This window comes from Dendronephthya gigantea, unplaced genomic scaffold (genome assembly GCF_004324835.1).
Source record: "Dendronephthya gigantea isolate DGI-Jeju-01 unplaced genomic scaffold, DenGig_1.0 000034F, whole genome shotgun sequence".
NCBI classification, from domain to species: domain Eukaryota; kingdom Metazoa; phylum Cnidaria; class Anthozoa; order Malacalcyonacea; family Nephtheidae; genus Dendronephthya; species Dendronephthya gigantea.
Window position 1 is genome coordinate 1,983,256 of NW_021163044.1, and position 14,440 is coordinate 1,997,695.

General features: G+C 39.5%; 1 protein-coding gene across 1 annotated transcript; it reads left to right on the top strand.

Moving 5' to 3' along the window:
- Positions 1–228: 228 nt before the first annotated feature.
- Positions 229–14,363, top strand: LOC114525401 (intraflagellar transport protein 172 homolog). Its single transcript, XM_028546731.1, has 54 exons — positions 229–379; positions 693–836; positions 922–1,034; positions 1,205–1,244; positions 1,329–1,477; positions 1,769–1,856; positions 1,966–2,177; positions 2,254–2,377; positions 2,502–2,597; positions 2,739–2,801; positions 2,896–2,994; positions 3,091–3,144; positions 3,413–3,516; positions 3,598–3,683; positions 3,776–3,840; positions 3,996–4,043; positions 4,902–4,967; positions 5,092–5,193; positions 5,276–5,412; positions 5,539–5,731; positions 6,058–6,228; positions 6,469–6,549; positions 6,650–6,745; positions 6,903–6,974; positions 7,084–7,162; positions 7,256–7,376; positions 7,558–7,656; positions 7,803–7,851; positions 7,982–8,071; positions 8,150–8,247; positions 8,413–8,473; positions 8,592–8,666; positions 8,732–8,848; positions 8,944–9,010; positions 9,079–9,154; positions 9,310–9,468; positions 9,570–9,750; positions 9,883–9,939; positions 10,074–10,126; positions 10,251–10,386; positions 10,695–10,790; positions 10,881–10,990; positions 11,103–11,166; positions 11,313–11,399; positions 11,561–11,677; positions 11,805–11,915; positions 11,997–12,116; positions 12,418–12,513; positions 12,604–12,663; positions 12,912–13,010; positions 13,099–13,155; positions 13,461–13,557; positions 13,644–13,735; positions 13,895–14,363. The coding sequence occupies exons 1-54, from the start codon at positions 341–343 to the stop codon at positions 13,982–13,984; spliced, it is 5,256 nt and encodes a 1,751-aa protein (XP_028402532.1). The 5' UTR covers positions 229–340; the 3' UTR covers positions 13,985–14,363.
- The last annotated feature ends 77 nt before the right edge of the window (positions 14,364–14,440 follow it).

A 14,440-nucleotide genomic window follows, 5' to 3' on the forward strand; every position in this document is an offset into this window, starting at 1 on the left:
TGCGAGCTTCTATATGAACATCAGTAACTAATTCACTCGTTCGCATCTATCAAAAGAAGGAAATCGCACATAAAATCGGGGTTAAATCGCAGCAAAAATTGCAAGTGCAAACGCGGGCTTTAGAATTTAGAGTAAAATTAAATGCGCTGCAGAAGAACTGTATAAAAAATCTGGATGCAGATATTTTGTCATGTTGCCTAGGTTACCCAACAAGCTTTGCGGTTTTGTTTTGCTCAATGTAACAATATGGCGCAGATTTAGAGATATTTGTCTTTCATAAACATTCTGTTTCGTTTTTTGTCCGTATTCACTGAACCGATTACTGGGATAACTATTCAAAATGCAACTCCGTTACATGAAAACTCTTCTTCCACCCCAGGTAAGACTCGATCTCTTGATAATAATAGTATATTAGTATTAAATGTTACCAGAAGATACCTCGATCTGTACTTTGGTACAGTTACACCGTATGAATGCTTGTGTTGTTTTATCGTCCTTTTACACGAACGATTTAGTCAGAATCTGCATTTATGTATCTAAGGTTAGGTAATTTAACTTGCTATGGACAGATCAGACTAACAGATTAGACGATTGTGTCCCAAAATTACGATTTATATTCCCTTCGTCATTGACTCAGGACAGCTGTCCAAAACAAGCAAATGTGAACGATCGATCTATTTATACCTTTATAGGATGGAGCATGCAAAGTTACGGCAATGGCTTGGTCAGCAAACAACCAGAAACTGGCCGTTGTCACAATGGACAGGGTCGTCATGCTATTTGATGAGTTGGGGGAGAAGAGGGATAAATTTGCCACAAAACCAGCAAACTCTCAAGTGAGCATTTATTATCATACTGCTTTCAACAAGATTGCGTTTGATATTTGTTGACACACAAAACTAATATTTTATTGCTTTTCAGGCTGGTAAGAAAAGTTATATTGTCAAAGGTTTAGGATTTTCTCCAGACTCTACAAAAATAGCTGTTGGACAGTCAGACAATATTGTTTTTGTTTACAAAATTGGTGAAGAATGGTAGGTTGGATTGCATGATTTGCATCACCTTGTTTTTATGTAATATTAAGAATAAATTGGCTTATATAAAGTGTGTACATTAGACCTTAACTAAACTAAATTCGAAATCTGATATGTAATTTTATTAGTAGAGGGGATATATTTCTAACCTTAAGAATGATCATTTCTAGGGGTGAGAAAAAGGTTATTTGCAACAAGTTTGTTCAACAGGTACTGTTATTGTTGTCAGTAAATTTTGTTTTGGTTGGTTCTGCCTTTCTTGTTTTTATTGATCGGTAACTTTTTGTTGTACAGAGTGCTGTGACTTGCCTGATGTGGCCACCAGATCAGCCGTTCATCGTTTTTGGACTGGCAGATGGAAAAGTACGCATTGCAAACCTCAAAACAAACAAATCACAAACACTTTATGGGACAAACAACTATGTTGTCTCCATCACAAGCAAGTGAGTATGTAGTTTTCAACAGCTAGGTCAGGGGTGGATCCAGCACTAGTGCACTAATTTGCATTACAAAACAAAATTGCTATTCTCAGCAGTTTTCTTGTGTCATGCAAATTAGTGCACTAGTGCTGGATCCACCCCTGAGCTAGGTGATGGTGCATTAAAGTGAATGGAAGATAGTCATTTTTTGAAGCAGTTTTTTAATGATAAATATTTTCCACATAGAACTGTATATCCAGGCATTTAAATTTACAGTAGTACAGTAGTTGATATGTGAAATTAAATTCCATACAGTTCATCAGGACTTGGCCTATTATCAGGCCATTCAGATGGTGCAATTGTGAGATATTTTTTCGACGACGAAGGAACTGGATTATCTCAGGTAAGTCAGATGTTATCAGTCACTGCTTGCTTACTAAACTCTTGTCACGAACGCCTAGCTTAGCTAGAAGACGTGATTGAACATTGCTAAATTTTCGTTTCTTGGATAGGGTCAACTTGTGAAACACTCTTGTCCCCCATACGCCTTGTGCTGGGGCTCGTCCATCGTGGCGGCAGGCTGCGATAAACGCATTGTGGCGTATGAAAAGGAGGGAAAAGTTCTGCAGAACTTCGACTTCACTCGTGATGATGACGAAAAGGAGTTCACCGTCGCCGTGTGCAGCCCCAGCGGTCAGTCCGTCGTCGTGGGCAGTTTCGACAGGTTCGTATTTCTTGAGAGAATAGAATCTCTAGTTCTTTGAAATTTCAGTCAAGTCAGACGACGATTCCTGTTTTAGATTGCGCGTCTTCAACTGGAGCCCACGAAAAGGTGCTTGGGACGAGAGTAAAATGAAAGAAATACCCAATCTGTACACAATCACCTCGCTGGCTTGGAAAAAAGATGGTTCAAGATTAGTAGCAGTAAGTCATTTTATCAACACAAGCTCAGAACTTTCTAGCTTCCACCCGAATGAAATTGTATATTATGGTAGAAGTTTTACTGCACAGAAGAATTCAAACCTATCAAATAACACTCTTATTTCAGGGCACTTTATGTGGTGGTGTTGAACTCTTTGATTGTTGTCTTCGAAGATCAATATACAAGAACAAATTTGAAATCACTTACGTTGGTCTCAGTCAAGTATGTGAAGCAAACTCTCTACTTATTCAACCATTATTGCTTTTTTTATTTGATACAAGAACAGCTATAAATCATTGCGCGTTTTTTGCATCATTTTTTAAACTCTGGACCTCTAGAGAAACAGCTTATTGTTTTTTTCAGGTTATTGTAAAAAACCTGTCTTCGGGTACTCGTGTGGTTTTGAAATCACATTACGGCTACGAGGTGGGTATTCGTACATGTCCTTGATTCAGTGGCTGAACTATTGGAAATATCTGTGGATATCATTGATGATAAGAGAGGTTTTCATGTGTTTTAGGTTGATAAAGTGAGCGTGATGGGAAAGGATACGTATTTAGTTGCGTACACGTCAGATACATTGTTGCTAGGAGATTTACGCAGCAACAAATTGAGCGAGGTAAAAACAGTAACATACTTGAGCATTTGGTTGAAGTTTATTTATTAGAAAGTATGTTAGGGATTAGGTTTCATTTATTGTGTCTCCATTTTCTAGGTGCCATGGCAAGGATCCGGAGGAAATGAGAAGTTTTTCTTTGAGAATGATAATGTAAGTGTGTGTATCATTTTTGCACTTTTGAAATTTAGAACAGAAAAGGTGCACTACTTTCACCAGTGGCGTAGCCAGCCTCACGATTTTGTCCCGCTATGTAAATTTCGAGTTATTATGAGTATTCATTTCTCTAGAAATTCATTGTTTTCACAGTCAATGAACACCAAAATATTAGCATAGCGGGACAAATCGTCAGGCTGGCTACGCTACTGACTTTCACAAATATTTAGGATCAAAGAAGCAAATTTTTTTTGTTTTTCCGCAGGTGTGTATGGTGTTTAATGCAGGGGAACTGTCTCTCATTGAGTATGGGAATAATGAAATTCTTACAACAGTCAGAACTGAATTTATGAATCCGCATTTAATAAGGTAGGGATTGAGATATGGATGAAATGATGAGATGGAAATGGATGAAATGAAATCAATCATTGCCTGTGTTTCTACATGCAGTGTCCGCTTGAACGAACGGAAAGTAAAATCATCTGAAAACACAAAAAAGATGGCGTACCTTATAGATTTAAAGACTATCTGTGTTGGTATGTACGATACGGTTAATAGAAAGATATGTGTATGTGTTAAAGAGAGTGCGTACCATGGAGGATTCATTGACTTTGTTTTTTCGATTTAGTTGATTTAGTTTCTGGATTCAACGTGGCGTCAGTTGGACACGACTCAAAGATAGACTGGCTCGAGGTATAAACTGATGTTGTCTGTGATGGTCCAAGAATTTTTATAAAATCTCGTGTTTGTTTATATAACTCTAAGAGCGAATTTATACTCTTGGCTCGCAGATTTTTCCGATGTGTACAAACTTGTTTGTATTATTAAATACAATAATTTATTTATAGTTAAACGAGACAGGACGAAAACTTCTTTACCGCGATAAAAAGTCGAAGGTAAATTCATCCATAATCTATTATATTTTCAATATTTTGTGTATCAGACAATTAGCTTTGACAATTAACCTAGTTTTGCAATGAACTGTTGCTTCAGTGTGCGATACAAGCCAAAGTTCCATTCATTTATTTTTTTCCAACGCGTTCGATATATAAACGTTCTAATTGAAGTTTTTCCCATTAAAAACATTCTTTTCGCACAAAAACGTTCTTTTCGCACAAAAACGTTCTCTTCCCACGAAAACCGTTCTTTTCACATGCGAAACGTTCTAATTGATTTTCTCCCACGCTAGCTACATTTTTGATACATTTTTTGGAACAACTTTTTTTGCAACAATTAGCCATTCCGAAGTTGCAGTAAAGGACTGGTAATAGTGATATTGACAATGCATCATGGGGCTGTTTTTGGGACGTACCTTTTGTTTACGTCCCAAAAACAGTCCCTTAATGCCATGTCGGCTTCACTAGCACCAGTCCACTACCACAACTTCGGAATGGCAATTTAGAACTTTTTTGTTACATCTTGGAATGTTCTAATCTGATTATTGTTACTTTTTTCGTTCTAAACAATAAATCGGGATTTTAGAACGTATACGGCACATTTTCAAACATATTTAGGCTCGTAAACACTACCGTTTCTATGCCAAATGACGAAAAAAGAGCGAATATTTATAATCTGGTTTAATTCTGTCGGCTTATGTCCTCGGGTGCCATCTAGGATATTTATTATATTTCAAACAAAATAGCAAAACTTCGCATCTGTAATATATTCGACACACCACTACACAAAGGGGGATTCAGGGCGCTTCATGGCTCATGGTTATTCTCTCCACTAATCTCGAGCTTCACCTTTTTCAGCTTTACCTTTTCGATATCGAGACCCACAGCCGTACAACGATATTGAATTATTGTACCTACGTTCAGGTATGTGCGATCTAAATCCGACTGTGATTGGCTGATTTATCTTCTTACAAGGCTTTGTATATTGGTTAATTCTCTCCCATGTTCAGCAAGGGTAACAATTGTCTTTGACTTTATTTCTTCTTAGTGGGTCCCCCTAAGTGATGTTGTGGTCGCACAGAACCGGGGTGATCTCTGTATCTGGTACAACATTGATGCACCAGAGAGAGTCACAATGTTTCCGATCAAGGTATATGCATGAGCTTTCTCCTGTTATTTTTTTTTGGCCTAGTCAGCTTTGTGTCATGCTGTTGTTGTTCATCTTTAAACAGGGTGATATAGTTGACTTGGAACGCAATGAGGGCAAAACTGATGTAATAGTGAACGAAGGTGTAACAACGGTCTCGTATACCTTAGACGAAGGACTTATAGAGTTTGGGACAGCCATTGACGATGGAGATTTTGCCAGGTTAGAATGTAAATCTCACCGTTTGTAAGACTAACTCCGACGACAAAGTCCATTTCAAAAGTCTGTCTTATTCCCAGCTATACTAAACCTAAGCCGAACTAATTCTTGGTTCGTCGTTCGTTCTAGAGCTGTCTCGTTTTTGGAGACACTCGAGATGGTTCCCGAGACTGAAGCGATGTGGAAGACCTTGAGCAAGCTTGCTTTGGAAGACAGACAGTTGTTGATAGCGGAGAGATGTTATGCAGCACTTGGAGACATCAGTAAAGCCACGTATTTGAAGAAAGTGAATGAGTTGGCTCAACAGGCTGCGGCGGACATGGTAGGTTTTTGGTATGCTACTAAGTAATACTAGTGGTGCTTAACGGGAAATGGTGTGGAACCCTTCAGCTTAGACATGCATATTGATAAGTTAGATTGACTATTTGGATAAGAGAAAGAGAGAGAAGGAATAGATTTAGTTGAGGCAAACCGTCGTCTCATGTAAACACGCTAGCATTGTCCGGCGAAGCGCCAGAATATAGCAACATTTCGAGTTCGTAATGTTTTTCCTGTCAAATGATTGATCCTCTGATTTCAATCATGCCTTTGTTGTGTATTTGGTAGTACTGAATATAAGTATTCTAATCTCGCGTTATCGTCATTCAGGGTGGAGACGGCAGCCATCATTTCATGGTGCGTGCGAAGCTGGCTGTGCTCAACAAGAATTTCAAAACAGCCGAGAACATTCTTCTCGAACAAGGACATGTGGACGAGGCTATCGAGATGTATCAAGAGCTTCACAAATGGGACGAAGCCATCGCTGTTGCAGAAGCCAAGGTGAATGCTCACTCAAAGCCTGATGTCACACGAAATTTGATTGGCTCCACAAAACTGTCGAGCCAATCAAACTTCGTGTAAGATTAGACTTTCCGCGTTTGACGTCATTATGAAAAGGTCTATTTACCAGTTCGTGTTGAACACGATAAAATGGCTGAGAAGTGGTTCATGGCCATGACAGAACCATTTGCTATCCATAGCAGGGAATTTTTTCACAGATTTTGAACGTTTTTCATCCAGGGTCATCCGGAAGTTGATCGCTTGCGAAGTTCACACCTGCAGTGGCTTTTGGACACAAAACAAGAAGAGAAAGCTGGCGAGGTCAGTGTAAATATTGAATGAAACTTGTCGGCAATCGGCTGAGCTATGCCTTGATTCGGTCTTCAAACTGCTGGCTGACGAATTCTTTGTCATGTCTTAGGTTAAAGAGAATCAAGGCAATTACATGGAAGCGATCAATCTGTACATGAAAGCAGGTCTGCCTGCCAGAGCAGCGAGACTGGCGATGAGTCGTGAGGTAGGTTAAAGAGACTGCCCGTGTGACTTCGGGAGAATTGCAGCTGCAGAATACAGTTGATCTGTGGACGTGGGTCAACCGTGGATTGGTAATTGAGTTAGGGCATGCATGCATGCACTTCATAGCTTTGAACAAACAAACGATGTTCATATTTCAGGAGCTGGCCAACTCCCCGGAACTAATGGAGCGAATTGCTGCCGCTTTGTTCAAGTCTGGTCTCTACGACAAGGTACGTTAAAATCACTGAAACGTGAAAAGTACAAAAACCATACCTAATAGCCCAATGAATGCTCACAGTGGCTCACCTCATCCCCCATTCCGTTGCACCTGAATTTTAGGCGGGTGAGCTTTTTGAACGGGTTGGAAAAGAACAACGCGCGCTCGAAGCATACAAGAAAGGAAATGCTTTCAGAAGAGGTAAGATTTTGTCTCGGTTCTTTGAATGCTATTACTCGGGTAAATATAGAAACATTGTCGGATTTTTCACATCGAAATCTACTCCTGTTTTAGCGGTGGAACTTGCCAGAGTGTCTTTTCCGAGAGAAGTCGTCAAGCTTGAAGAGGCCTGGGGCAATTATCTTTACTCTCAGAAACAAATGGACGCCGCAATTAATCACTACATCGAAGCTGGGTAACTATTCACTTTTAACTCAACCTGATTTATTTTCTGCTAAGAAGTGATTTGGTACAAGGGAACGGGTATGGCACTGGAACCGAGTGGGTGTAGCTGTGGTTGGGCTTCACGACTTAATATGTTCGTAATAACCAGTGCTGGTTGATCTATTTACACGGTGAATGTGTTGTTGTTTTAGCTGTACCGTAAAGGCAATCGACGCCGCTATTCATGCAAGACAGTGGAACAAGGCTGTGCAAATATTGGAGGTAGTTGATGATAAGGAAACTGCGCAGAAGTAAGAGAATTCTTATATAATGTATTCATATGTCTTCGTCACTGTAGAGTTGCATCTTTTACTAAATAGGCTTTGATCTTCTGCCCAGAACGCTCATATATTATAAACGCATTGTTTCTCTCGTAATGTAATATCTTTTCTATCAGGTATTACCGTCTAATAGCACAACATTATGCCCAGGCTAAAGAATACAAGGTAACGCAAAAATTGAAATCTTGACTGATGGAAGAGAAAGATACTTCGTAGGGATAATTTTTAACAAGGAGTGTTTTCGTATAGTTTACCCTCGATTCTACCTTCACAAGAGCGATCCTTTTTTATTTAGATCGCCGAAAAGTTGTATGTCAAAGCAGGGTATCCGAAAGATGCTATAGATATGTATACGAAAGCTAATATGTACGAAGCAGCTCATAAGGTACGGTAATCACAACAGTTTTGATATTATAGTTAGTTATAAGCGATGGATGATAGATTGTATCTTCTCTGAATGCAGTTGACAGTGACTTGCATGGAGCCAGATGAAGTCACAACACTCTACGTCACCCAGGCGCAACAGCTCGAAGAGAAAGGAAAATACAAGGAAGCAGAAAGGTTAGTTAACCTCCGCAGCCTTATAGATGACAGTACATTTTGGCACAAGGGTGCCCACTCCCCCCCACTCCTCCCCCCCTCTTGTGATTGAAGATGCCGACGTTGTAGGGCTTTATACTGACAATATTATGAAACATAAATCGAGGTATTTGTTGCTTTTTGTAGACTTTATCTCACTATCAACGAACCCGATTATGCCATTAATATGTATAAGAAAATAAAACAGGTGAGTGACCAATATTGCGCTATTGCTAATATTGAATATTGCGCTCTCCAAGCAAGCTTCGTACAATCAAAACCTGACATTCATATGTGTAATCCATGTGTAACTTTATTATTAACAGTATGATCAGATGATACGACTTGTCAATCAATTTCACAAGGAGCTCCTGGATGACACTCATATTCACTTGGCAAAGGTATAGACACTGTGCCTAAATCTTTTCCATCAGATCACGTGAAGTTATCGCGATGATTTTCCTAGGAACTCGAGAGTGAAAATCAACTACGTCAAGCTGAACATCATTACATCCAAGCGAACGATTGGAAAGCCGCTGTCAACATGTACCGCAATAACGAAATGTGGGACGAAGCTTATCGGGTAAGTCCACGTTCATGTCTGAACTGTTCTCATTATTCTCGGGGTCATACGTGTACCATAATACCTAGAAAAAATGACGTCATGGTACCTTTTAGGTTGCTAAGCAACATGGTGGCCCTACAGCATCAAAACAAGTCGCATATTTGTGGGCAAAGACCCTAGGTATGAACTTGAGATGATTTACCTGATTCAAGTATGAATGCTATACAAGTTTAACGTATATTTGGCAGGCGGAGACTCTGCTGTGAAACTACTAACCAAATTTGGTTTGCTGGAGACTGCTATTGATTATGCTGCTGATAACGGGTGAGTTGTACATGATCTATAACAATTCATAAGACAATCCCAACCGGTGAGCTCTATAGAGTCTGGACGGATGACTTGGCCCCTAACGACGTGGGGAAAACGGCATGCACAAAGGTACATCCTCATAATAATAGAAAATGTGCCCCTTTTTTAAGGTCTTTTGAGTTTGCGTTTGACCTGGCTCGCACGGCAAAGAAAGAGAAGCTATCTGATATTCATCTCAAACACGCCATGTTCCTGGAGGACGAAGGGAAATTCCAGGAAGCCGAGAGAGAGTTTATCAAGGCGAACAAACCAAAGGAAGCCGTACTTATGTAAGTGGAAGATAACGTGGTATTTATGGTGGATTTTACAGGTTGTGTTTGCGCTTCTGTTGTGTTCTAACTCTATGTTTGTGTCGTGCGCCCCTCGGTAGGCATGTCCATAATCAGGACTGGGATAGCGCGCAACGTGTCGCCGAAGATCACGATCCTGACAGCGTTGCTGACGTGCTGGTTGGCCAAGCGCGTGTAGCTTTCGAGAAAAAAGACTTCCAGCGTGCCGAGACGTGTTTGTTGCGTGCTCAAAGACCAGAGCTTGCCGCCAGATATTACAAGGTGTGTATAGCGGGTCCATGGCTTAAAGGAATAGTGCCTGTATGTACCACGTAGGGAAAGATAAGGTGTATATAAGAATGAATTTCCTGACATGTCAAACTATTGTCTTCATAAGAGTCTTCATTCTTCTAGGAAGCTGGGATGTGGACTGATGCTCTGAGAGTGGTCAAAGAATATCTTCCCCACAAGGTTAGTTCCCATGCCCCTGGCATTACATTGCTCTGGAGGGTGGGTAGAAAGAGACTCCCCTTGCATCTTCCCCAAGCAACTCTAGACTCGCCTTTCACGTATAAGGACATTACAAACTTGTTCTTGTTGTATAGATTTCTCAGTGGCAAGATGAGTACGAACGCGAATCTTTGACAAAGGGCAATAGGTAGGAATAAACCTAATCTGTTACCAATCTTCTTTCTTTGTTCCGTTTGTGGTTAATGACTGACGTACTTATCGAGTTTATGTAAATGGTAGGTTTTAATATATTACATGTTTTTCTTTCAAAGTGGAGCTGACGGTATCCTGGCGCAGGCCAGAGACTGGGAGATGAAAGGTGAACACTCTCGTGCAATTGATATGTACCTCAAGGTCACTCCAAACAGTTCGGACGATAAAGATTCATTGGCCAACGCTTGGGAAAAGGTATGAGAAATTTAAAATAGCCTTGCCACGATTATATTTAAGAGTTCAAGATAAAATACTTGACAGTCAGTTGATTCTCGTCATCATGGTGACCTTAAGGTCCAACTTTTTCGGATCCAATTCACTTCTGACGTATGGAATGTAGTTTGTTACTAATAAACTACTGCATTGGCGTTAGTTGATTTGCTGTCCATATATTTTGCCAGTCAACAGACTATAAAACATTCACCAGAAGTGAATTCGTTTGACAAAATTGGATCGTGTGAACAGACCTTTGTAATCCTTTATTTTATCATTCTACTATTCAGGCTGTGGAGTTGGCGATGAAGTTTGTACCCAACAGAGCGGAAGATGTGACTTTAGTTGCATGCGAACGTTTGGCTGAAATTAAATATTATTCACAGGTAATTGTATGAAAGTTTTACTTTCTTCACCAACAACCTTGTCCACAAGCCAAAAGATAAACAAAGTTGATTTGCCATTATATTTTTTAGTCGGCAGAGTTGTATCTTGGAATTGAGATGGTTAAAGAAGCTATCGATATGTTTATTGACGGGGAACTTTGGGCCAAGGCAAAAAAATGTGCAGCGGATATGGCGCCAAAGTTAGTACAATAACATTAGTGGCTTTCACAACTTGAAATAATTCATTTACAACTGAATTGAAGAACTGTTGCTCCGCGGATCCTCATTAATTTATTTATATTTTTCTGTAAGTTTGGAGGGATACGTGGAAGAAAGATATGTTGCGTTCTTAAAGCAGAAAGGCAAAGCTGATCAGGTGATTATAATTTTTGTCTCGCTCCAAAGCATAGTTTTAAACTATTCTTGAATCAGCCTTCTTCAAAATTCAGTCGCCTCAACCTATGTTACTGATCTAATCTCGCCTTGGTCTTTCTAATTTCGCAATTATGGTGCGCAATTTAGCTTGTAGATGTGGATGTCATAGCTGGTCTTGATATGATGGTTCAACGCGGAGAATGGGCAAAGTGCATTCAAACAGCAGAACAACAGGTAATGCGTGCAATTTAACATAGTTTGGCATGTTTTCACCTCTGTTTTTACCACAAAATGGCATTAAACAGGTCGATACTTTGGTAGGTTAGTCAGGTCGACTGTAAACCATTTAGTTAGGCGATAACTACAAACGAATAAGTTTCTATTTTTGTGAACAGGGTAACGAAGTGCTTAGCAAGTACGTTGCTCAGTATGCTGCTCATTTGATCAAAGAAAACAATACCATGAAAGCTTTGGACTTATTTGTAAAACATGGAGCTCCTCCAATATCTCAGGTAAACCATCTTATCATGAACAAATACATCGTTAAATGTATTACTATTTTGCTTCAAACTCATGGCTAATGCTGTTCCACGCTTTCGTTATTATTTCTTTTGCTGAAAATCTGGCATATCCTTTCAGAACTTCAATATCTACAAACGTATCGTTTACGAAATGGTGTCCATGGACGGAATGAGTTCTCCTGACAAGTATAAACTTTGGGCGGACATGCGAGACGTTATCTTTGAAGTGGTGAGTTGTAAACTGGTGAGATTCCATATTATAGTAACTATGTATACGCATGATGGACTTCAATGGATTCATTGACTTTAGACCGAAGGGTTGAACAAAATCTCAAAGGCTGGATCGCCGGTGTTGAAAGAGTTTGAAGACATGTTGTTGGTCTGCCATTATTATGCTAACCGTGCAGCTTGCCTGCAGCAGGACTCATTGGTAGGTACACAACTGGACTAATTAGACTGGAATGCTGGGATGTTCTAAAGTCAACCGTACTGGGGTGAACTAAACTGAACTTAGCTGAAATGAGCTAAACTGGAGGGGAATGGACTGAACTTAGAATAAACTGTATTAGGATGAACTGTATTAACTGGATCAATAAGATAAACTGTATTAGGGTGAACGGAACTGAACTCTTACTGAACCAAGATAAACCGAATTGGGTGAATTTAACTGAACTCAAATAAATAGCGTAAACTAGAGTAGAATAAACTATATTTTTGTTTTATATCTCCAGGATTCAATCGCTGCTCAAATCAGCGTGTCATTACTGCGTCATACGGACATCATACCATGTGACAAAGGCTTTTACGAAGCAGGAATGGCGGCAAAGGTAAATGATCCTCATATGAAATTGTCTTGATACGATGTAAGCTCTTTGCAACGCGGGCATCTTACTGTACCTCTGATCTTCGTATTACAGAACGCTGGGATGGAAAACATGGCCTTTGTTTTCTTGAATCGTTATTTGGATATAAGTGAGGTAAGGTCGCCAGCATCTTGAGACAGAGCGATGTTGCTTAAGACAACGTCCTTCTGCATCAACATATTTGAAATAACTACATATCTAACCGTCGATTTCCATCCCCAATGCATGCAGAATGTCAGCCCTGAATCTACAAACCCTAACCACATTTAGCCAAGGAATTACATAAGCCCTATATCTATATAAGCTAGATCTAATCCAGGTTTTAGCTTGCTGAATATCTCAACATTTATCCGGTGTCTTAGGGCATTGAAGAAGGAAGTCTTGAGTATCTTGACAACACCGATTTCATGGATACGGACATTCCCTTTGAGGTTCCAGTACCAGAAAGACAGTATTTACCAGTAAGTTGGCCGAGTTACCTTACTGCAGATTTGGGGCAGGTTAAGGATTAAGAAAAGATCCAAACAGTTTACTTTTATTCTCATTTAGGAGGACAAACGAGAAGAAGTGAAAGAATGGGTACTGGCTGTTTCCATGGATCAGAAGGTGGTTATCTTGGTTCTGATTTAGGGGAATAAAAAATGGACCATACAAATGCAAACTACTGAGCTTCAACTCTGCAAATTTTTCCTGTTTTCTGATCATAATTTCAGCTCAGTTGCGCGTGAAACGAGTGCCCAAGTTTGACCATAGGTTTGACTGTACTAAACACTGTCGATATTTAAAACTGCGTTGATTTAGGTAGATTTTTCTTTCACTGAAAGACCATTGAAGAAACTGTGCAATAGACACCGGTATAGGGATGAGATTCGTGAAGGGGTGTGATGATAATTTTTCATTTGACTTTCCAGGTTGAACAAGTTCTTCCTGTTGATGAACGTGGTACATACGCTGCATCTCTGGTTTCGCCCAGTACAAACATTACTTCCCTACCTTGTGTCATCACAGGTGAGTATAAATTGCATATGTATTTATGAAGAAGACATTGACAGTCAGATTGGGCGTAGTTGCAAAGGCTATTTTCTGTACTTTAGGTTATCCTGTGTTGAGAAATAAGATTGACTTCAAGAGACATGGCAAAGCCGCGAATAAAGAAGCCTGGAATAAATTTGTCATGGCAACAAAGGTATTCGTGAGAAGTCGTTTTGAAACAAACGTATGGTTAGATAAACATTGGCATAACGATCTTTTTTGTCCAGTACTGAAGAGGAATACTGTTCAGTTTCAGTGGCAAAAATATGCATCAGAGAAATATTACAGTAATTTTTGTTGTTTTTTATCTTAGATGTCTCATAACCCTGAATGCCAGGATGTTTTGAGATTTCTTGGTCAATACTGCGGTGTTCCACAAAACCCATCCTTCTCGTTTGGCTGAAAATATCATCTTTCTGAAGACTTTACAATTGTTTATTTATTTGTAAATATCTTTGCCTCGTACGTATATAGCTCTATAACTACCCAAAATGCCGCCGGATGGCTTAATTTGTAGTTGAAGATTGAATACAAGTTAGGATAAGGAGTTAAAAAATTCGTGTTTGGTTCTGTTTTATACGTTTGAATACGGCTAATGTTGAATAAAGAAGCCGTTGTTGTAAAAGAAGGTTTAATTAATGAGAGGATTGAGAGCTATGCCTATGGCTCTATGCAAACTGCGATTTTGACCTAGCACTCAAAGATGCTGTATTTTTGGGTAGTTGTATGAATAATTTAAAAAGTTTTAAGTTGAAATAAAAATGAATAAATTTGTAGAAATATACCGTTGGTTGCATCTTTTTCTCGAGTCACATGGTACCACTATACTGACCCTTAGATAAAGTATAGCGGATTTCCT

Bases quoted from the DNA above. Each gene is read 5' to 3' on its own strand.
- LOC114525401 (XM_028546731.1), top strand. From the start codon at position 341: ATGCAACTCCGTTACATGAAAACTCTTCTTCCACCCCAG. The intron at 8,072-8,149 runs GTACGGTAATCA...CTCTGAATGCAG, and splicing joins TGTACGAAGCAGCTCATAAG to TTGACAGTGACTTGCATGGA. The intron at 11,167-11,312 runs GTGATTATAATT...TGCGCAATTTAG, and splicing joins AGAAAGGCAAAGCTGATCAG to CTTGTAGATGTGGATGTCAT.